This window comes from Synchiropus splendidus, chromosome 17 (assembly GCF_027744825.2).
Source record: "Synchiropus splendidus isolate RoL2022-P1 chromosome 17, RoL_Sspl_1.0, whole genome shotgun sequence".
NCBI lineage: Eukaryota > Metazoa > Chordata > Actinopteri > Syngnathiformes > Callionymidae > Synchiropus > Synchiropus splendidus.
In genome coordinates this window covers 8,840,331-8,864,287 of record NC_071350.1, presented here as the reverse complement: position 1 = coordinate 8,864,287, position 23,957 = coordinate 8,840,331, and the positions used below count along the sequence as shown (strand labels likewise).

The 23,957-nt window shown below is 41.1% G+C and overlaps 2 protein-coding genes across 3 annotated transcripts; both read left to right on the top strand.

The window, feature by feature from the left end:
- Positions 1-575: 575 nt before the first annotated feature.
- Positions 576-11,308, top strand: mogat2 (monoacylglycerol O-acyltransferase 2). Its single transcript, XM_053847699.1, has 6 exons — positions 576-669; positions 1,976-2,154; positions 5,912-6,116; positions 6,846-7,020; positions 9,304-9,503; positions 11,154-11,308. Exons 1-6 carry the CDS (start codon positions 576-578, stop codon positions 11,306-11,308), a joined length of 1,008 nt encoding a protein of 335 aa, XP_053703674.1.
- Positions 11,309-13,485: 2,177 nt separating this feature from the next.
- dgat2 (diacylglycerol O-acyltransferase 2) lies at positions 13,486-22,247 on the top strand. Of its 2 annotated transcripts, none has more exons than XM_053847271.1 (8): positions 13,486-13,599; positions 14,553-14,681; positions 14,795-14,902; positions 15,185-15,255; positions 18,157-18,361; positions 19,283-19,457; positions 20,928-21,130; positions 21,215-22,247. In XM_053847271.1, the coding sequence occupies exons 1-8, from the start codon at positions 13,560-13,562 to the stop codon at positions 21,367-21,369; spliced, it is 1,086 nt and encodes a 361-aa protein (XP_053703246.1). In that variant the 5' UTR covers positions 13,486-13,559; the 3' UTR covers positions 21,370-22,247. The 2 variants fall into 2 exon arrangements, with proteins under 2 accessions (XP_053703246.1, XP_053703245.1); XM_053847270.1 differs by lacking the exon at positions 13,486-13,599 and adding an exon at positions 14,339-14,419.
- Positions 22,248-23,957: the final 1,710 nt, after the last annotated feature.

The following is a 23,957-nucleotide window of genomic DNA, read 5'->3' as shown; positions in this document are numbered from 1 at the left end:
GGGTATAAGTCATTCAAATTATTCTTGTCTGAGTGAATAAAACTACGATCAAATAATACAATTCAGATTTTTTTTTTTAGTTCTGTACTTCTGTACTGAAATAGGCTGCAGTGTGGAAAGACATTTTTTAGATTAGATTAGATTAGATTGGCGTTATTCTTCCCACAATGGGGAAACTGCGCTTGATCTGGCAACATAAACTGATCTGCATTCTTGTTTTCACATGAGCTTGCAGTCCTGCCTCTCTCTGATAGATGGAACTGTGTCTTCATCTCTGGCAGACTCAGCACATCAAATCAAACACATTTCACTGGAGAGAAGGATCTTTGACTGAGAACATATGACTTGTTTCTTTTAACAGACCTCTGTCTCCTCTCCGGGGTCAAAAGTCAAATGTGGCTGATATGGTTTGACAAATCAAATGCTCTTGTGAGTGTTCAAGATAAGGCCCACAGCGTGAGGAGATGGCGTTGCGGTGAAAGGCGAAGACTTTGGACCCGCTTCAGTCGCTCCTCTTCTTCACCAGTGGCTCCAGGGGCTCCAGGATTTTTTCCCCCTTTCACTCTGTTGCAAAGATGAAGGTTGACTTTGCTCCCCTGGATGTTCCCTTCCAGAGGAGACTGCAGACTGCTGTGGTGCTGCTGTGGGTCTTCTCCTTCCTGGCTCTGGGTGAGTGGCTGTTCGCGAGTCTTGGCCCTCTGTTGAATGAATGCTCCATGACTTGCCTCACGTTGGGTTGAACAGATTTCAACACATATATGAGCAGAAAAAGGAGCCTGAACAACCATGGATGCTTTGGTTGACCTCACCAGGATCACTTTTTGGCTCCTTTTAAACTCCTGCAAGGTCAATGAGAATCTACTTATGTGTCGACAACCTTCTGGCCACGTGGCTTATACTGTACAGACATGTTTGTGTCAGTAGGTTTATTATTTTTCCAGTCCTGACCACTGTAGCTCGGACACACCCCCCGTCCTCCAGGTTTATTGCATTACTATGCTAGTAGCTAGCACATGATTGAAAAGCCTCCCTTCCTGATCCACCACTGTGTGTGTGTGTGAGTCTGAGGAGGAGCCTGACTCTGACTCTGCTTGCTGTTGCCTGTGCTTCTTCATCACTATTTAATCACGCAAAGCACTGTTTAAAGAAAAACTAGGCTGCATGTAGTGCTTTAAAAATGACACAGTCTATTCAGTATGTGCGGGGCTTTTGCGCCAATATCTCATCTAAATGTTATTTTTATTTATTTTATTTTTATTCTATCCACGATCAGCTATTTCACAGAACATTATACCATTTAATATCAAATGTTTTTTATTCCATAGTCCTATTCTATTTTTATATTGTTGTCTTCAAGGCAAGTTCAAAGTCTGACCTGGGGTCCCTTTGCGGCCCACACCATCTGCTATTAAACCCAGCATCTGTGGCCAGAAACTTCAATGGGATGATTTGAAGTACACAAGCTTTTAAACATTTAAAATGCAAAACTTTATGAACACTGAGATCCCGACAGTCTAACTGAAATAAATAAATAAACTAATAATAATGAAAAATAAAATTAAATTAAAAAATGAAGCTTCTAATTTGCCAATTTACTGGTGAAACCAGTGCAAGATATGATACATATATTTTTTCAAGATATGTATTTCGAATAAAAATATATTCCTCTTTAAAACTTTTATTTATTTTCTGTGTTCAAGAAGTAAGAAGCAAATTATTCAGATAGTATTTGCATCACATTTTGTTTCCGTCTAAAACCAAATGTTAAAATAGAAAATATGAATCTCTCTTCTCTTTAACCACTTCCTGTGCGGTGCTGACGTGATTCCGAGCAAACATCTCATTCATAAAGCACATGATCCAGTGACATAACGATACATCTCTCTACAACATTTCCTCAATTTCAACGGTTAAATTCCTCTGTGAAACCTGAAAAACCGCATTCCCATCAGTGTATGTGTCTCTCTCTTCTCAGCGCCCCTTTGCATCCTGCTTTACTTCTACTTGCTCTTCACTCCGTACTGGTCCATCAGCGTCCTCTACTCCATTTGGTGGTTTTTTGACTTCGATACTCCCACACGAGGAGGTCGCAGGGTGCCCTTCCTGTGTGGCCTCAAACTGTGGCAGCACTTTCGGGACTACTTCCCCATCAAGGTGAGATGAAGGGTGAACTTCCACATGACCCACATTCTTCATGATGTCACTGGCCAAAAAACAGTTTTTTCTAAAAACTCATAAATTACAGCACCAGGCCACCCTGGCTTGCTGGGCCATGAGCTTAACAATTACTGTAAACAGATGATTATATATATATATATATATATATATATATATATATATATATATATATATATATATATATATATATATATATATATATATATATATATATATATATATATATATATATATATATATATAATGTTGGTTCTTATAGACTGAATGACAGAAGCTAGTGCAGTGGCTTCATCACATCGTATATAATAACATCTGCCATGAACACAGTATAATATGAATGCATTCAAATTCAGTACCACACTTCTGCTCCTGTGTCTCCCTCTAGCAGCCGAACGTGGGAAGTGAACGCACCTGGTTCTTTTGCTTCAGTCATGGCGCATATAAAAAAATAAAAAAATAAAAAAATAAATAAATAAATATAGAAAAATAATAATAAGTAATAATAATTAATAATAATTAATAATATATATATGTATATATATATATATATACGCAGCGAGGTTATTGTGTATAACGCAGTCTCTGTATGCAGACGTTAGCTACATTTAGTGACTGTTTTTTCTTCATATTGAGGTGTAAAACCTTTCCTGTCTCCTCACCTCTTCACTTCTGGAGAGACCTCACTCACTCGGCAACCCCTCCCACATGCAGCGGCCACACACATAGAGGAACAGCGCACCTGCAGCAGACACTCTACATTCACTCCTACAAAAGCCTGTTTTGAGGCTTGGAACGCATCATTTCTTTTTCCATCCATTGTAATGGGAAAAAGCGATTCAGATTTCGAACACTTCACTTCTCGAACGGCCGTCTGGAACGGATTGTGGTCGAGAACCGAGGTACCACCGTGTGTGTATATATATTTATATATATATATATGGCAATAAAGTCCCATTTCATTTCACAATTACATTCAGAGAGCACAAACTTCCACCACACAGCTTCAGTCCACCCAACACAATCTCCCAAAGTATCCTTGAGTTTTTCAACATGTTGAAGAATCATAAAAAAAAAAAAACCCTGGAACCAAAAGGTGATTCCTATCATTCTCATCATCACATATTTCCTGAAAGTTTGATCCAAATTTGGCCCTGACATTTCAAGGCCTTTTGAGCTCTATCAACGTAACACCTTCAGTAACATAACCTCCTTGTCACACGTAATGATCCTAAGATAAGACGACATCTGCGGGGTGAAAAACCAAATCTGAACAACCTGAACAACTGAAGTCGATTGTCTATCGTTGATAATAAAGCCACAGTTGGTGGGGTTTGGGAAAACATGTTCAGTCATCCGGCAGTGACTTCCAAGTTTAATGGCAGGAGATAGTTCATCTGCCTCAGAGGCACTTTAGATATCAATCACACGTTCCTTCGTGTGCGACGTTTCTCTCCTCGCAGCGAATTGAAACCTCTGAGCATCCTCACATCAGACCTGCGCTGCTGCTCCAACCAGTCGGTTCCGCCATCATCTGACTGTATGCCCCATTAGGAGGGAGACAAAGAGTCAATGGAAGATGAGGCACAGGCATTGGCCTTCAGAGCGTCTGATTTGTTTCATTGGTGTCTTTCTACCCACTGTCCCTAATTTCATCATCAGGCAACACTTCACCAGCTGATATCTGCTCTCACGGTTTCTCCCCTTTAAGGAAAATACGTTACAAAATGATGTGTCTCAGTATGGAAGAGGATTAGGGCCAGTCAAGAATAAGAAAGAGTCGGTAGAATTCTCACTTTAATCTCAGAATTCTCACTTTAAAGTAAGAATTTCTGATTTTTTTCTCAGAATTTTGACTTTAAAATGAGAATTCTGAGATTAAGATTCTGACTTTAAAGTGGGAATTCTGACTTTAACCTCAGAATTATGACTTTAAAGTCAAGTCAGAATTCTGATTTGAATCTCAGAATTCTGACTTTAACCTCAGAATTCTGACTTTAAAGTCAGATTTTCTGAATTTATTCTCAGAATTCTGACTTTAAAGTGAGAATTTTAAAGTCAGAATTCTGACTTTAGTCTCAGAATTCTGACTTTAAAATCAGATTTTCTGAATTTATTCTCTAAAATTTAAAAGTGAAAATTCTGACTTTAATCGCAGAATTCTAAATTAAATCTGCCTAATACATACATATGTTTTCACTGGCCCTAATCCTCTTCCGTCGTCTCAGACTATAGACCAAGTGTGGGATATTAATATACCCATAAAGAGCTGGCACTTCTGGCACAAAAGGTGATAGAATCACCTAAAATACATTTTTTCATGGAACCAAAAACTCCGACCTATCAATAGTCTGAGGTACAATTACTGCATCATCTTGCAGTGATATCACAACATCACCTCTGTGTGAGTGAACGGCAGCAAAGACAGCAAAACACATTCACTACAAAAGCTAATATTTGCTGAACCTACTTTCTATTTAAACTTCCAGGGACAAACCAGTTCATGTTATGTGTCTAGTTTCATGAGGAATCAACACTTGACAGACCTGAAAAACACACTACTGAGGTTGACTTTATAACAGCCACCTTTTAGATTGAAACATTTTTCAAAATCCCAACAAGTCCTCGTTCACACAGGCGAACGCACAGGTTTGTTTGTAAACAGTTTCAGAGGCGATAGGTGGAATCAGGAGAATGACCAACTGAGCTGGAGGCCAGCAGCTGAGGGTGGAGAACTTGAGGGGTGGGTTGCTGTGGTGGTGGGTACCACCTTAAAATGATTCAAGTAGTGCACATTATTATCATGTAATGTTATGTATTTGAGTGTCTGCTCCATCTATAGCTCAGTTTTGTGGGTCAGGGAGCATTTCTAATGCAGTCCAATCTCAGCATGCCAAAACAAACTATCGACCTGCAGTGCCTCCCACTATCCTACTTCAATTCAAATGTGAGGTCAACTGCGAGGCGGAGATACCTTATCTGTGGTTTACAGTTTGTGACAAAGTCTTCACTCAGTCGGTGAAACTATGAACAGTATATGAAAGTGCAGCCTGAATTTGAATATCGATGAATGAATTGATATTAAAATGAAGTCGTTGAAATCTTAAAATCATCGTAATAACTGATCAGTAAGGAGGTGTGAGTAAGTAAGCACATGTTGAATCGTGTTTTGTAGTTCAGTGGAGATAGTTATCTTCATCTTCGGCTTGCTGCGGTGACTTACAGAAGAGTCATTCTTCTGCTACATGTTCCTTAACTTCAAGAGCACAAGACTCAACTGTTGCATATATGAGATGACAAAGATAGGAAAAAGAAGCGCTGAAGTTTTAGACGTAGCCTGTGAAATGTGTTTTTATTGAAGAGGACAGAGGACAAGAACATCATATGGAATAAAATGCACATAAAGATCTTTTATTTCTAATGAACCATAAGCTCACGGGGTTTCCAGTGACATCATGAAGTTGTCTGCTCTCATCATGTGCATGCGGATTGAACGTGAAGATCCAGTCAAACACGTTTCTATTCAAGTCCATCAAATGTGGAGCGAGTGCGTGCAGGGAGAAAGTGACAGGGTCCAGGGCGATGTCCAAATTGTCGTATTCTGGCACATGCTTGGCCTGCAGCCAGCTGTTTTTGGGGTGGAGGGGAACTTATGTCCTACTTCTCTAGAGGTGAATGTTTGAAACACCAGCACACAAACGCTTTATATTTTATCATTAACATTTGACCTTCACAGCTGGTGAAAACGGCCGACCTTGACCCTAAACTCAACTACGTCATCGGCTTCCACCCTCACGGCGTCTTGGTGGCAGGAGCCTTCTCCAACTTCTGCAGCTATGCCACCGGCTTCAGACAGATGTTTCCGGGCCTCACCAGCCACCTGTTGATGTTGCCCCTCTGGTTCCGAGCCCCCTTCTTCAGAGACTACATCATGTGTGCAGGTTTGTCACGTTCCTAATTCTCCTGACACTGTACCTTCCCCTTAAAGTGCATAGAAAACTCTCAAATATGAAAAGCTCTGTGACGTAAACAAGGCATACCCAAAGTAAGGCTCGGGGGCCATGTGCGACCTTTGGGCAAATTTTATGTGGCCCTCTGGCTTTGTCTTCAAATTTCAGCAGTTAAATACACTAAATTCTAAAAAAAAGTGACACTATCAGCTCTACTTAACAATATGTGTGTTGTGCTACTCATTGTGACACTAACTGCTACTTGTTTTCACCTTCCTATCCTGAAAATACCGCAGCTTTGCGTCGGTCGATGCACCTCTACAACAAACTCTAGATTTCAAATTCTAAACTCTATGTACGATGTTTGGCCCTGAAACATTTGTGACACGCCCGGTTCAGACAAAACGCACAGTCAAAAAAAAACTATTCAAGTAGTTCAAAGAGCCAATGACCAGAATTTAGAATAAAGAGTGCTCTGTCATGAAGCGTTGGGAAAGTCCAGAGAGTGAAAGTCCTCCTAATGGTCCTTTGCACCTTTGAAAACAGGGAAATATGAGAGACGAATCATCAAACAGCTCTGTATCGTAGTTTTGATTCCACCTCAGGATGTGACTCATAATTCACCGTGTGGTCAAAACGATTTTACAGTCTAGTTATACAGTGAGACACATTCTCTGGGAAACTATTGCGAAACCCTGAAGCCCCATGTTGACGTCACAGGTCTGATTCCATCTGACAAAGAGAGCGCTAGTTACCCACTGCGTCAGCGAGGAGGTGGCAACGCTGTGGTCATAGCAGTCGGCGGCGCCCCGGAGGCACTGGATGCTCATCCTGGGACCTACAACGTCCTCTTAGCCAAGAAGAAAGGCTTCATCAAGATGGCCATGGAGAATGGGTGAGTGCCTCAAGGTGAAAGCTGAAATTGAATCCTGTCTTTTCAAAGATTCCCCCGAAGTCTTGTGATTTATTGATAAGAGATTGTCAATCCACTTGTCTGCGCATCCTCGTTACCTCATTTGTGATCATGAGATCGGTAGAATTTTCGGGTCCCTTTCCTGCCAAAACATAAAAGAGACTGTTAGACGTCATTGCTGAAGATGACTCAGCTTTAAAAAAAAAAAATGTCAATTAGCTAACAGGTTACACAAGTGTTTGCTCTTTCTTTTATTCCATCATTTATGGGTATCAAGTGGTGTCCACATGCAGCCCTGATACCCAAGACATTGACATAAGTGGATAGAAATGATATTAAAACATACACATTAGACATCAGTTTTACCGCTTCTGTTTATCATTATATATATTACATTATTATGGTTCATTTTTCTGTCCCCAACAAGAGTGACAGGTTTTCCAGTGGCTTCTCATGGAGTAAAAAAAAAAAATGGCGTCATATACAGTGGTACCTCGGTTCTCGACCACAATCCGTTCCAGACGGCCGTTCGAGAAGCAATTTGTTGGAAATCTGAATCGTTTACAATGAATTGAAAAAGAAATAATGCGTTCCAAGCCTTAAAATAGTCTTTTGTAGGAGTGAATGTAGAGTGTCTGCTGCAGGTGCGCTGTTCCTCTATGTGTGTGGCCGCTGCATGTGGGAGGGGTTGCCGAGTGAGTGACGTCTCTCCAGAAGTGAAGAGGTGCCCGGTGCGTGTCCAGCTCTGAATGTGCGCTTCTGTGCAGTTTGGCTGTGACAAAGTCATAAACCAAGTAACTTAGCTCTGTCCCAGACTCGCCTCATCCCTGTCCCAGCTCCAGCCCACAACAGGACATCAAACCCTGGAGTGAGCGCTCCAGCCTCGGAGGTGTGGAGAGCGAGCAGCTGGGTCAGCTGATCAGTCCGCACATGTTATGTTTTTCCGACTTTTTTCAGGGACGTTCGAGTTCTGGATTTTCATTTGAAATCCGAAGCAAAAAAATCTTGAAATTTTTGTTCAAACTCCGATTTGTTTGAAGTCCGGGACGTTCGAAAACTGAGGTACCACTGTATTGATGCTAGGAAAGTTGCCTTTTGTGTCCTATATTGATGAAAAAGGCAGCCTTTGGCATTACATATTGACGCATTGGCAGTGCAACAGGTGAAAAAGTTGTAGGGTGGGGTCAGCTTTGTGATGGCGTTCCACTGATTGTACGTTTAATACTGTGTCAAATTGCTATTTAATGGCCATCAAAGGCTGGAAATCCCTGGGATACTTCATAGGATTTCAGTATTTTTGACCAGTTGTCTGCTTTCAACAGATCAAAAACATGAGTCACAGCAGTATTTAGTGTTTCTGTTTAGACATTCTCTCCTCCTCACTTCATATGCTGATCCTCATTCGTGTTGTAGACCACATAAAGTTCAGAGTTTCGTTGATTTTAAAAGACTTTATTGGTGATGATTCTCACATTCTGATGGATCATGTGGGTAAAGCTGTTTGCTGCTTAAGGAATTTTTGTCAGAAAATGGCTGGAGTCTTTGTGGTATTAAGGAAAGCCACAAACATCTTTCAGTCATAAGAAAAACTTACAATCAGAATCTATCAGCACAGCAGCATAGTTGTTTATTGAGGGTGGCGTGTCCTACATCCCATGATGCATGAATCAGCTATAACATTGTGCGGCCATTTTGGAAACTTTAACTTGATATAACTTTGGAATCAAACATTTCATTTTGATGCAAAGCTATTATCTTAATGTGAGAGATTTGATTTCACAATTTTAAGACTTGGAAAACCTGAAAATTCCTTTTAAAATTGATTTTTTTTGGCTTGCAACTTAAGTCACACTGTGCCACTGTTAAACAAAATGCTATGTGGAGCCAGGGGGATTCTAATGCCTCAGTGCTGCCAGGTTCCCGAGGATCACACGGTGTGGTCTGCTGATAAATGACAGCTGACTCTCCCAAACTCTGGAGAGCAAAAAAATAAAACCTTATGTTCAATGTTGTTTTGATCCAGAAAGTTTAAGACAGACTTTTTAAAGCAAAGGCATTTGCAGCTTCGTGCAGAGGTGAGGTGAGGCAGCGGTTCTGAGATGGAAACCAAAGCGGACAGTGAATCTGAGCCGAGCATCGCTCACCGATTGTGGCCACACACATCATCAGAAAATCACCTGACAGTCCAGAAGGAGAAGCGACTGAAAAAGAAAACAGTGTGATCTCTGTTCCCTATTAAATCATTTCATTCACGTTTCGTTTTAGGGCTCATCTGGTGCCTGCCTTCTCCTTTGGAGAAAATGAAGTGTTTGATCAGGTGGAAAACCCCAGAGGAACGTGGCTCCGGTGGACCCAGGAGAGGCTCCAGAGCATCATGGGAATCTCTCTGCCGCTCTTCCACGCTCGTGGAATATTCCAGTACTCCTTTGGCCTCATGCCGTACCGAAAACCCATCACTACAGTAGGTGAGGAAACATTGCTGGCACCGTGCCACGGGTGACCGGGTGCAGAGAGTTTGACCTGTGAACGCAGACACATGAAGGCATCAGACTTTGGCAGACCAGACGAGATTTGCTGCTGCCGCAACTCTCCGCATGAATTTCTCAACCTGAACTGATATTGGCAAACGCTGTCGTCTGGTCAAGCTTCAGAGACAGTTGGCACATTATTGACGTGAGATACATGTGGAAGGCAACAGGTTCGTGCAGGTGGAATGCCTGTCAGCATGTGTACTTATTGTCCGATCAAAAGAAATTCTTGCTTTAACATACAAACTTCATACATTAAACATTGTTGATGCTGAAAATGAATAATGGCAGAAAAGAGAAATTTAAAAACGGTGTGCTTAAGTTCATATTCATGAAGTATAAAGATCCCAGGTCAATGTGGAAATTGATAAGTTATGTAAATATGATTAATTCTTTTATAAAGTGTTATTTAACTGGAAGTTTTTATTACACAAGTCTTTCACTGCAATAACCAGCAGAAAAATACAGTTTGTCTCCTGGTCAAGCGTGACTTCAACGCCAAACCGAGGGTTTGTTTCGGCTGTGTCTCATGGTCAAGTGAGGTGGCATATTCAGTACATGTACACCAAGTAACTGTGACCATACTTCCGCACCATGTCTCATAGAAAGCATGACACATACAGACCATCAATCACAGTCAACTTAACCAACCGACAGTGTGTCAACCTAATGCTGATCTGATTTTGTGAAGTGAATTTTGGGAGAAATACATGGGAAACATTGTTGACAAAATACAAAGTGAAATGAGCCTGAAAATAAAATGGCATTTTTGACTGGAGAAAAGTTTCTTCAGGCAATTCACTGGTGAACAAAACTCAACTTTTCAGAAAAAAATATTAGTTGCATTATAATGTATTTAATGTATGCAACATTATTTTGATAAATCTTATATTTTCATGTGAACATCAAAATTTTCAAAGTTTTCTGCATGTTCTGTTCTGATTTCTAAATGTTCTTCTCATCTAACTAAACTCATTAAAATGTTTAAATAGACTGTTTTTGAAGTGCAGCAGAGTGTGAAATTAGGTTGTTAAATTCAATCAACATGAAGACTTTTTAATGTTCAATTAAATCGGGAATTGACGAACATTTTCACATTGTGCCAAAAGTCTCATTTCACACCAAAATGTGTGGTGTTCCTCAGTTGTGCGGCTGGCGTGACAAACCAAAATATACAGTCCAGAGAGCTGGAATTAAAACATAAGATTCTGCTGGGGGGAAGAGATAAGGATGAAGAGAGGAGACAGTTCAAACATTTTAAAAGTGTTTAAAAGTCTTACAGACAACATTCTGAGACCTTATTCAAACCATCAAACCTCTTTTTAGAATGCCCAGCTAAGTATTTGTCAAAACTTTCTGGTCTGTTGCTAGTCGAACTCCATGACTTAGCAATAATAAATACTGCATTTATGCTAAACTATTCTTTATTTTTCTGACCTAAAAAAAGCTATGAGCTAACTAACTAGTACTATCTAGTTGGTGAGTGACCTTCATTCTTGATGCATCCATAATTCATGAATCAACACTTACTTAACGCTCAGCATCTTTTCCGTGAAACTTTTAAAAACAAAATCCTCTGTGTTCCAGTCGGACGCCCCATTAAAGTGAAGCGCACCGAGAAGCCCACAGTGCAGCAGCTGGATGACCTCCACCAGCACTACATGGATGAGCTCAGCAATCTGTTTGAGGAGCACAAGAGCAACTACGGAGTGGACCCAGACATGCACCTCAGCTTTGTTTGAGAGCGGCGCATGAGCGACTATTTATTTCACTGCACGTTTTGATTCACATTTCTTTCTCTTACGAATCAAGACCGTACTTGTCGGCTGTGTGAATTATTCAATAAACTGATGAAGATGGTTGAAGTCAGCGTTCGGACTCGCACGGGGGTCAAAGTCTTTCTGTTTGTCTGAACCTTTGGATCCAGTGTGGAAGGCGTTGGCAGTGGTGCTGTTGGTGTGGCAACGAGTCTTCTATCGCGGGGGTTCATAGGTTTACTTGAGTTGCATCATATTGTCAAAATCAACATGGGTTGAAATCGATATTTAAATGAAAATTAAATGTTGAATTGAATGTTTTATTGATTGAAATGTTGATCTGTTAGTGGTCCACACAAACATGTATGTAGCTGAGATGATTCCATAACAAAATAATAATTCCAAGTGCAACTCTGGTTGAAATAAGGGGGCACAGGAAGCACAATCCTCACTATCAGAAATGATGTCTGTCTCTTATTTAGCACTGTTTCCAGTGAGATCAATGTGTGGCGCGTGCAGGTGTGTTCACATACAAACCACTTCCCCAGTCGTAAAGCATACAGCTGAGAGTTGTTTGGCTCCTGATATCTGCTGTAGGGTGTGCTTCAGGTCAGGGCAACAACATATTGACTTATTTTTGAAGAAAGCGCTCAAAGGTCAAAAGTCAAGGCTCAATTTTCACCCACTTCTGCCCATCATATCTAATCTCTCCTGTGTCTTAAAAAAACAAAACAAAAACAAATACCAGTCTCCACCGGACTTCTTGTTGTGATGTCTTGAGTTTAAAATGTATTGTCTTTATGACCGTCTACATACACACACGTGGACTCCCACTTGTGCACTAACAGATGGCAGTGTGTTCTATATTTGAATGTCAGCCATGATCGCAGGTGCACTAGATATGTTATCAATGGTTTTTCGGTTGGATTGCCAAAGATAAACAGTTTTCTTTCCAAGACATTTTATAATATTTGTTCTGATGAAATTATTAATTTACCGAAAATGGCCTTGTGCAGGTTGTGAAACATTAAACAAACGCACAAATATTGGACCGAATACAGTCCCGAATACTTTCACCTAAATGCTGGATTCTTTCTTCAAAAAATCTGAATGGACCCAGTTCTAACAGGATGTAAGGCAAAATGGGATTCCAGGGTTCATTTAGTGCATCAGTTTTTTTTTTTTTTTTTATCTATGTCAATATTTTAACTGTTAGGTTCTGCTGATGATGGGTCCAAAATAGAATCAGTCCAAGTTAGTATGGGGCAAAAGAGACAGGGTTCACTGTGAAAAACCATCACAGGGTCAGTGCTCTTCAAGTCACCAGGGAGATGTTGGCAATAAGGTGACGATGACGATGATGTCCGACCGAATGAATTAATAACAGTATCACAAATAATAGTTGATTTTACTGTACATAAAAAGACTATTATCACTATTATTTAAATTACATTTTCGATCAAGCCAGAAATTTATATATATATATATATATATATATATATATATATATATATATATATATATATATATATATATATATATATATATATATAGATATATATGTATAGATATATAGATATATGGATATAGATTTAATACAAGATATTTACAATGACTTTTGGAAGTTTGGTTTGACGTAATTCCAGGACACCACATGGTTTTGCAACGTTCAGAATATATGCTCTTGCATATTTCGACTTTATAAATAAATAAAGTAAATGGATTGGTCTTTACATTTTGATAGTCAACTGACTCCTCCTGGGTTTACGCAGAAGTGGACAGTTAACTGTACAACAACGACCCTAAAAATGTTTAAACCGTAGATACGTTATCTTGTTTTGCTCTCTTTGTGTAACTAAACAGAATAATAAAACCGTCCAAACATGAGGAAAATATACAATATTCGTATTCTTATTGATTATTATTATTATTATTTTATTTTATTTTTATTTTTTTTTGAAGAAGAAGAAGCTTCATCGGTTAAAAGTGTCGATGACGCACAGGTGAGCGCTGACCAGCAGCATCACGCAGCCGCAGGATCCTCTTGACTTTGACGCGCATGTGAAGGAAAGGAGGCGTTCACGGTCCCTCTCCTCCGGCTCACGGAGCTCCTCCTCCTCACACCGGTTAAATGTCGTCCTCCCCACAGCCCGCTGCAGTGGGACTCCTTCATGACGGAGGTGCTGGACGTTGAACTTTGATCACCGTGAGAGAGCAGCCGAGGGGGCAACCAGCGATGAAGACTATTTTGGCTGCCTACTCCGGAGTCCTCAAAGGTACGACTCGGCTGCTGCGGGTCGCAACTGCCTTGCACCATCCACACGCGCAATTCACGCACGCACTGCAGGTGAACCATGGATGTTTGCCGCACTGGAAACTCCAAACTACTGTCATCGTGAGGCTCAAATTTAACTGTAAATGCACGTCCTCTTTCTTCATGGACGTTCAACCTAAGTTTATCTAGCACATGACTGACAGCTGAAATGAGGAGAGAAGCACTGATACGTGGTCCAGGTTGTATTGATGTCCACTTTGCCAAACTGCAGAAAATGCTTTTATCTCTTGCGCTCATGTGGTCACCCCTGGGGTCACGACCCATAAGTGAGCTACTCAAACATTTCCCAATAGCTGGCTGTGATTTAAGAGCCACTTCAGGGAGCGGAAAAAGAAATATATAAAAAAAAAATATTAAAAAAAACACTGATTTAATTATTTATTGGGCTCTTTAAATTCCAATAATAGATGTTTTACGTGCTTTATTGAGCATCCGGAGGCTGAAGGTGTTTCCATCTGTTTTATTATGAAGCCACCGTGTGGCCACTCCGAGCCGCCCGACACTGTAGACCCGCCGGTTCCAGGTATTAGTGGCAGCAGTGGGCCAGCGCTGGGTTATTTTAGGTTTGTTCAGATGGGATTAGATCACAGTGTTTTCCTGCCGGGGAGATCTTCTGCTGATTGGCTGTCAAGCTGCACTCTCTTTAGTCGCCTCTAATGTGTCCATTATCTAAAGCCGCACCTTCTCATGGCTGCTGACCGAAGGTGCTGGTGAGTAGATGAAGTTACGTGAGGGCCAAAATATTGACAAATGTTCAGCAGGTCAGTTAAATATCATCCCCGCTGAGAGAATCATTAATCTTTGCTGACTTGATTGGATCACGTTGCTCTGTTCAAACACCTAAACGCAGCTTTAAACACACATGTTTTTTCAAACTCTTCTTTCCACTACCAGGCACCGGATCCAGCATCCTCTCTGCCCTTCAGGACCTGCCCGCCGTTTTGTGGCCCTGCAGATCCAAAATGGAGAAACGTCTGCAGGTGATTTCGGTTCTGCAATGGGTCATCTCGTTCTTAGCGCTGGGTGAGTTTGTGTGTTCAGGAGGGAGAAGTCTCTCTCCGCTAAGCTCATTAGTACGGTGAAAAATGCTTCAAGAGTTGGTTAAAAAAAAACAATAAAAACCATGGTCCCTCCAGGAGCTGCCTGCACTGTGCTGTTGATCTACATGTTCTGCACCGACTGTTGGCTCATCGCTGCTTTGTACACCGCCTGGCTCATATTTGACTGGAACACACCAAAACAAGGCAAATCTTCTTATTTATCTCACTTGAGTTTGACTCACAAGGGAGAAATGCTCTGTGTTTGAATGAATCTTGTGTAGGAAGCTGAATGTCTGTACTGTACGTGAAGGCATGCACAGATTTCATGTATTAGGCTTCATACATTTATGAGATTTAACCTGCCAGTTCCCTTAAGTAACAGTCTTAGTATGTCTGGACTAAACAATAGCTGTGTTATGCTAACTTGAATGGAACAGGCTTTAAGGTCATGCTGAATGAAGGTGCTCGTGTTTTGGCTCCGCTCAGGTGGCCGCAGGTCGTCGTGGGTGAGGAGCTGGACCGTATGGACCTACTTCAGGGACTACTTCCCCATCAGGGTAGGTGGCTTCCTGTTTATACATCAATTAAGCCAATTATTTGTAGAGCTAAAGGCGCCGGAGCTGTGAACACCTCGGCTCGCAAGCATTAGACAAGATTAGATTAGATCACCTTTATTCTTCCCACTACCGGGAGTTTTACTTGGTGGCAGCGGCATAGTAACATGGAAGAAACAAACACCTCAAAAGACCATAAAAAAACGTCTGAATGTGTTATTGCTAATAGCAATAAGGGCTAAGAAAAAAAAAAAGAAAAGTAGAAAGCCACTGAATGGCAGAACTGAGAACGTACTTCACACATGGAAACATTAAACAGAAAAATAGAACTGACATTAAATTGTCAGGGATCAGAGCTATTTCTTGACCTCAAAAGTTATAACAGAATTAACTCCAGGTAGCGTGGTGTTCTTCATACTGAACGAAGAACTTTCATACATGGTATCAAAGCATGAATGAATACTGCAGTGGTGTGTATTACATCCATCTGGGCAGTGAGCATCACAGACAGATGTGTGACCTGTGAGATCGACACAGTGCCCTGAGATGTTGGGAGCTTGGTGTCGACTCACAAAAGCTGTGTTATATTTCCAATGTGACGAACGTCTCATGACTTTTTTTTTGGTGAACTTCAGGAGCTGCTTTAACCCTGTGGTTCTACCATCAGTATCGGCAGGTATCTTGCGATATGATATATTGATATATATTTTTCCAGGGGCACCACATTATACAGTTTGAGGTCATCAGGTGACCTAAAAAAATGAAATTGAAGCTTATGTGTACAGATTTTCTGGTTAATTCAATGTAAAACATAGTCTGTTTAATCATATTGAGTCACATCTCCAGTCAAAAATAGATGACCTTTTCTTAACGCATCAAAAGTCTTAGTTTTTTCCTTTGTTTAATCACCATTTTCTCTTGAAGTGGTTAACTGATGGTCAGCTCTGTGTCAAGGCAGGCGTCTTTAGATGAAAAACACCATTATAATCTCATCAGAGATAAATCAACCAGCCATCCAAGTTGCCTGTGGTGACGTTGGTCATGAGCAGAGGACTTTGATCTCTTTGATAAATCAGGGCTTGTTTTTCTCGTTGCATCTCGGCGAATGAGAAAAGTTTATGTCCACACTTGATGGTTGAAACGTCAGACACTGGGTGGCCGTGTTCAACAGCGATCTTTTTGGGTCAATATTTTTGTCTGAGTCAATACAGATCTTGGTGCTCCAGTTCCTTCACTCGCAAAGTTGGTCACTCTGGGAGTCACCCAGGTCCAGAACGACCTTATCTAATGCAGAGAACAAAAGTTTGACACACACCAAGGAATTTGAAGTTCTTCTCTGCGTGGATGAACTTTGTCCTCCACATTGATCTCAGTCACGTCTTTAAAATGTGGAAATGTGTGCTTCTTTGTGGGAATCTACTTTTCAAATCGTGTTTGAATGAGCATCTTGTGCTCTATAACAGAGTTACAGTCGCAGTCACTCTTGCTTGTTCCCGTAGAAACAGTTCGATTTGTTACCTTCCCCAAAGCACAGCTCAGTATCACATTACACGTGATTGGTTGCCATTTCAGAGGAGACCCATTGATGAAAGTGGGACCACTGTTGAGGGAAACCAGGATACATCTGCGTGGGAATTGATTACCGTGCAAAATGTTCTCTCTCAGACAAGTCGGTTGAAAAATACCTAAATAAAGTCTAGGCTGACCTCAAAATTTCGACGCACCCTGGAGGGTGTCAGGAGTACAAGAGTTAGGAGCATGTGTTGCTTGTCCTTTCATTGATGTTCCTGTGATGTTCAGCCAGCGCTGTAACCCACTGGAACCGGTCTCACGCTGCTGCCCCGATACCACATGACCCCCGGCTGCCAGGTAGTCTAATGTGAGCCCACTTACTAATGTGCTTATGTAACCTCTGTGTTTGACTAGTAAGCTAGCTCATGGTGGACTGTGGAAAACTGTTCTGTCGTCCTGAAGTAGTGGGAACACTCAACCTGATCAGTGTTTAGCAGCGAACTAAACTATCACCAGGGGTTTGCGTGGAAAAGTGAATGACATGCTATCTGGGTTAAGTTATTTTATTGCTGCCCCCAAATGGACTCGTGAGTTTTGTTGACATGGGGCTGATAAGAAAGGCAGACCTCTGAAATCCACAAGCTCGGTGCCAAAGCAAAAGCTACTGTCGCTCCGGTTCATGCTCTGATTCATTCCGGCCCCATCAATGTGGGTCACCTGGAATTCCAAACAAACAAAAACATGTTTCAGTTGTTACTATGATATGGAACATAAACAACGCTTCCTCTGCTACTGATGCCCACATCACACCGACAAAATAGTGATGTGCAAGTTGGTCACCTTTGTCATCTTTTCTGATAATAATGTACTGTGTGGTATGGTCAGGAGCTGGTGCCTTAGCTTATCTCCTGATCGGTTGCCCAATATTCTGTACTTTTCACTCATTTTTTTGCTGAAACTAACGTGCTAAGGCATTGGATTACATGCTGCGTTATGCTCAGGCGCAACGTCAGACCAAAGCATTAAAAACACTGAGATTTATTGACCAATCGGGTTTTTTGTAAAAGTGTACAACGTCATTTCCATCTCCGGTATGTGTACCAAGCAAAACAAAGTGGTAATTCGAGGTGAGAATATGCCATAGGCTCGACTGAGACAGTCCTAAGCCTAGCTAAATACCAGGGTTAGCGCTAGAATGCGATGCGTTTGTCGGAATGGGAAGGTGTTTTCTGGCCTTGTGAACCAAAATGTCAATACATTACAAGTGTGTATTGCTGTCCGACTTCCTGAGGCGTTTTCAGTGGTGTGTCCTCAGTGATCGACTAACCCAACTGAACTGTGCCCCTCATATGGAAATCAGCCTAACCGGGCCCCTTTTGTTTTGTTCCCCAGCTCATTAAAACCCACAACCTACTGCCCAGCCGGAACTACATATTTGGGTACCACCCTCATGGCATCATGTGCTTTGGTGCTTTCTGCAACTTTGGGACAGAAGCCACTGGGTTCTCCAAAAAATTCCCTGGCATCAAACCGTCCCTGGCAACGCTGGCGGGGAACTTCCGCCTGCCCGTCCTGCGGGACTATCTGATGTCTGGAGGTGAGTTGGTTGGAAATATGGCTGATGGTACGGCGACTGCAGATAAGTGTATCTGCGAGAGATCGGACTTTTGTCCCATTGCGCAGCCCAAATGTTTGCTGAGTCAAGACTTTTTGATGTCCAGTACTGACTGTTCTGCAGATCAAGATCACGACAGAGCACCAGAAACAGAAGCTTGTCTGTCAGTGTTCTGGGGTGGTGGCGTCTTAAATTTGTTGTGCATACGTAGCATAACATAACTGAGGAAAATTGGCCCCAAATCATATGTGAAAAACATACTGTCATGCCTTAGTGTAATGGAGTAAATAATGGGGTAATAATTTGACTTGTTTTAACCTGCATTTTTGTGGTGAATTGCATGTTCACTGGGATGAAGCACCATATACAGAGAGCACTAATATGATTGCAGTTCCTTTTGACAGCAAAGAGTTGCAATTAATATCTGAAATTATTGTGTATGTTTGTCCTAGTTCCTTAAATACATCAGATGAATTCTCAGCAATCATTGCCCCCTCATAAAATGCAGGCAAATACTTTCAATTTTCAGTGAGGACAAAATAGCAACAAAATAAAAGCAAAAAAAAAGAATACAATAAAAGCAAAATGAGGACTTCAAATACAAATCATAATCATAGCCAAAAGGCATTCAAGTGACATTTCCATTGCTTCCTGTTACGTGACTGACGCCGTAAGTCACAACTGCATATATCAATGGAAACAATCGAATCACTGAAATAAATCAACATCCGTGCGTCTGTGGTGGCAAAATGACCTTTGATGTAAATGAAAATATGTAGGGCATGTTTGTGGTTGGAAATCAAGTAGAAATCCCAGTTTGACTGGGAATAAATCTTGTGGCAGAGGTTGGTGCTGTCCCACGACCTCTATGGGCTGTAATTTTTATTCATCTTCTCCTGACAGGCATCTGTCCAGTAAACAGGAACTCCATCGACTACCTGCTGACGTGTAACGGCACGGGCAACGCCGTGGTGATTGTAGTTGGAGGAGCAGCCGAGTCCCTGCACTGCACACCGGGCATGAACTCCGTCACGCTGAAGAGCCGTAAAGGCTTTGTGAAAATAGCTCTGCAGAAGGGGTAAGCCACTGCGCCCACAGACACACAGCACTCATAACAGCGACCTTTACCAAATCTGCTCTCAATGGAAAGTATTATACCCCTGTTGCGCCGCATAAATCTCTCTAACAAACAGAACTTTTAAAAGAGCACCACAGAAGGTGAATTATGAGTGAGATAATACAACTTTTCAACACATTTTTTTTTCGTCATTGAAATTTAAACACACACACACACACACACATATATATATATATATATATATATATATATATATATATATATATATATATATATATATGCTTGAATTCACCTTAAGGTGTTCCGAATTCATAGTGTCATCTGTCGTGATTTGTCTCTGGAACTCCAAATGCTAGTTCTGAAATATGGATGAATGTGTTGGAGCAAAGAAGCAATTGATGTTTCTCTTCAGCCGTGTGACAGTATTTTATACTTCCATATGCTCACGTGTAATCAATTTGTTTGAAAGGGTTAATAAAAAAAAAAAAAAAAGACCTTTAAAATCTCTAAAACCTTATCAATCAATATCGCATACAATTAATGTAAAATTATAAAATATTAACACTTATTGTATTGATCTGCTAACAATTTAGACACCAAATATTGTACAATATAATTAACATTTTATAGCTGACAAATGTTGTCAAGATCATCTTCTATTTTCATCAATACTCTGCGGAGCGGCCTCTTCTTCATGTCTGTCGCATGTAATGTGATACAGTTTCTTTGTCGCGCTACTGCCATCTGCAGTCCTTTTGAACTCACTGCAATGGAAAATGGATGCAGTATTATTATTGTTATTCTTCTTCATCATCTTCTTCTGAATAATAATAATAATAATACAAATAATAATCATAATAATAACAATAATGATAATACTATAATACTTATTGTTTTTAATATAGTATAATAATAATAATAATAATAATAATAATAATAATAATAATAATAATAATAATAATAATAATAATAATAATAATAATAATAATGTTATTTTATTCAAAAGTCTAGTAACAATCTCTTTTTAGTTAAACAATCTTGTATGTCATACATGGGTTTATTGAAAATGTCCAAATATTTGTTAAGAACAAAATGACTGATAAATGCATTTACTAATATAGTACATGTAAATGATCATGTAGGCATTAATATATAAACACCTTGTATCACAACAACATTTAATATTAATCATCTAATGTGTGGAGTAAAGGAACATTTAGCAGCATGTAAGTGACTTCACATTTGTATTTGCTTACTGGTTCCTAGCCCCTCCATGTGACCTGTGACATGAATGAGCAGATATGACAGTGACTGATAATGACTTTCTGTACGGGGGGGTCGAAGGTCAGTTAGTTTGAGTTGACAAAAGAATATTTCCAATACTCATGTCTGTGGTGAACTCAGCCCAACACTTCTTCTCTTTCGTCTGAGTGAGTTGTTTGCTGATCCTCCTGCTCTGTGTTTCCTCAGTGCTGACTTGGTTCCTGTGTATTCCTTCGGCGAGAATGACGCTTACAAGCAGGTGATCTTCGAGGAAGGGACCTACTGTCGATACCTCCAGAAGAAGTTGCAGAAGCTGCTGGGCTTCGCTCCGTGCCTCTTTCATGGATGTGGCCTCTTCTTTGGTGACTCCTGGGGCATGGTGCCTTATTGCAAGCCCATCACTACTATAGGTAAACCTGATTTTTTTAATCTGACTGTTGTTTATTTACTGCTTGGAAGTTCAATGAGAACGATGGGCATCACTTTTTTTTCAGTCGGCGAACCGATCACTGTGCCAAAAATCGAAGATCCATCAGATGATACGGTGGAAGTATACCATGCCATGTATGTCAAGTCTCTAGTGTGCCTGTTCGATAAGTACAAGACCCGTTTTGGCTTGAAAGAGAGTGATATACTTCATATTCAGTGAAGTCTGAAGCAGCTCTGGGAGAAGCGCCCGACATGAACGTTCTTCACCATGTGCCTGGTTTGGATCATCACTCTGGACTGTTCACACAAGCGTGTTTGTTGAACGATTCGTCCCTCTTTCTTTTGTTTCATATCTGGAAACAACATGGAGGAAAGCCTGACCGCCTTGCCACCAAGTGAAGCAACACCTCGGCTGCAGTTCCAGCTGAACACAGGCCTGAGAATTAGGTGCCAAAACCAAAAAATGTCATTCGATACAGGCAATATGATTCTTCTCTTTCCTCTTGTATGACAAAAGCACAAACAATGCAACAAGAAGGAACCACTTTGAATTGAGCCCAAAGCTGAATTCAACCAAAGACATTTGTTTAGATGTTTACCTTCTATGATGAGGTTTGAAGAAGCGCAATTTAGTCGGTCCATGGATGCGTAACAAACGTGCCTATGACATGTCAATGCCATAAAGTATTAATTGCCTATTGCAGATGGAATATTTCTGATGCACTTTTTGTATCATTGATTCGTTTCAGAGCAATGAAAGCTGTCTGGAGTTTTCAGCTGCTTGCTACCGATGGAAAAATGTTGACAAAAAAAAATGCCTGTGATCAGTGAAATGCAGGAGAATGTGTTTGAATAGTGCCTTATTTTTATATTGCAGTATAAAGTGAGAGTGTCCTTATTTAAAGGTGGTTTGGGAAGTATACTGGGAATCGATCGGTTGACTTGATGAGCATCATGCAGGGAAGGCGAATTCCATGATTTCCTCTGGGTCCACTGTAACTTGCGAGAGAATGTTCCAGTGCAATACATTTGCAGGTGATAAAACATGCTTGAGATCCGTCTTTGAGATGTCATCCAACTGCCGTTATTTAAATTAAACTTTTGTATGTTTTCCAAAGCACATGCTTGTGTTGTTCATTCCTTGTCCGATGCAGCTCGGTCATCCTCCTGCAACTCCTCCTTTTGTCTGGTTCCTCCATCACTGTCTCTCCACTCCGCAAGAAACTTTCAAATGTGTTTAATTTATGAACAACATCAGCGCATGTGTTCATCAATGAGGTGGCCATCTCCCCCTTGTGCCAAGTCTATATAATTCAACAAGCTCTCATGGGTCAGGTGATAGTTAAGAGCATTAAGAAGTGCGCCTAGTATACAGTACAAGTTTGCTGCCTTAATTTATGTCCATTTGCACATCATGAATTTACAAATAATTAATTGAGACCAGTCAGAGCGTTCTTGCCGGGTCGCGGGGGCAGCAGCTTCAGGAGGTCACGCCAAACGCCCTTCTCCCGAGCGACATCCACCAGCTCCGACTGGGGGATCCCGAGACGCTCCCAGGCCAGCGTAGAGATTTAATCTCTCCACCGGGTCGACCCCTTGGTGTCCTCCCAGCTGGACTTGTCTGGAACACCTCCAAAGGGAGGCGTCCAGAGGGCATCGTGATGAGATGCCCAAACCACCTCAGCTGACTCCTCTCAATGTGGAGAAGCAGCGGCTCTACTCCGAGCCTCTCCCGAGTGACAGAACTTCTCACCCTACCTCTAAGGGAGACGCCTGCCACCCTTCGGAGAAAACCCATTTCAGCCGCTTGTATCCGGGACCTTGCCCTCTTGGCCATGACCCAAAGCTCATGACTGTAGATGAGGGTCGGGACGAAGATGGATCGGTATATAGAGAGCTTAACCTTCTGGCTCAGCTCTTATGGACAACAGTGCGGCAAATGGATTGCAATACCGGCCCTGCTGCCCCAATTCGCCGACCAATCTCCAAATCCCTAATGCCCTCACATGAGAACAACACCCCGAGATACTTAAACTTCTCCACTTGAGGCAAGATCTCAGTAACAACCTGGAGAGAGCAATCCATCCGTTTCCAGTTAAGAACCATGGTCTTGGACTTAGAGGTGCTGATCCTCATCCCAGCCGCTTCACACTCAGACACAAACCGATCCAGCGTGAGCTGTAGGTCACGCGACGATGAAGCCATCAGAACCAAATCATCTGCAAAGAGCAGAGACTGGATCTTCAGGCCACCAAACAGCAAACCCTCTGCTGCGCCTCGAAATCCTGTCCATGTAGACCAGGGGTGGGCAAACTGTTCCACAAAGGGCCGCAGTGGGTGCATATATATATATATATATATATATATATATATATATATATATATATATATATATATATATATATATATATATATATATATATATATATATATATATATATATATATATATGCTTTTATAAATATGCTTTCTTTACATTGATATTGTGGTATTGTGATATTGCTATAGTTTTCTTTTGCTACTTTTTTTGGGGGGGGACTACTTTTTTATTTCTATTGTAATTTTCCTGACCAACTCTTCAGTTATATTAAAACGAGATTGAATCGCTCATTTACATAAGCGATTTAATGTCTACTTCACTACTAAACGCTGCACTCCGTTTTAGAACCACACATTAATGTGGTGAGCTTTTACTGGCATGAATAACAGTGCAAGTGTCACCTGCGTGTCACGCTGTGCTGCGCTACTTCCTCATATTTTGCAGGTTTGACAGATTTCAACGTGAGCCCGCCCTTTTCTCCAAGATGA

Bases quoted from the DNA above. Each gene is read 5' to 3' on its own strand.
- dgat2 (XM_053847270.1), top strand. From the start codon at position 14,377: ATGAAGTTACGTGAGGGCCAAAATATTGACAAATGTTCAGCAG. The intron at 15,256-18,156 runs GTAGGTGGCTTC...TTTGTTCCCCAG, and splicing joins GGGACTACTTCCCCATCAGG to CTCATTAAAACCCACAACCT. The intron at 21,131-21,214 runs GTAAACCTGATT...CTTTTTTTTCAG, and splicing joins CAAGCCCATCACTACTATAG to TCGGCGAACCGATCACTGTG.
- mogat2 (XM_053847699.1), top strand. From the start codon at position 576: ATGAAGGTTGACTTTGCTCCCCTGGATGTTCCCTTCCAGAGGAGACTG. The intron at 2,155-5,911 runs GTGAGATGAAGG...TGACCTTCACAG, and splicing joins GGGACTACTTCCCCATCAAG to CTGGTGAAAACGGCCGACCT. The intron at 6,117-6,845 runs GTTTGTCACGTT...TTGACGTCACAG, and splicing joins AGACTACATCATGTGTGCAG to GTCTGATTCCATCTGACAAA.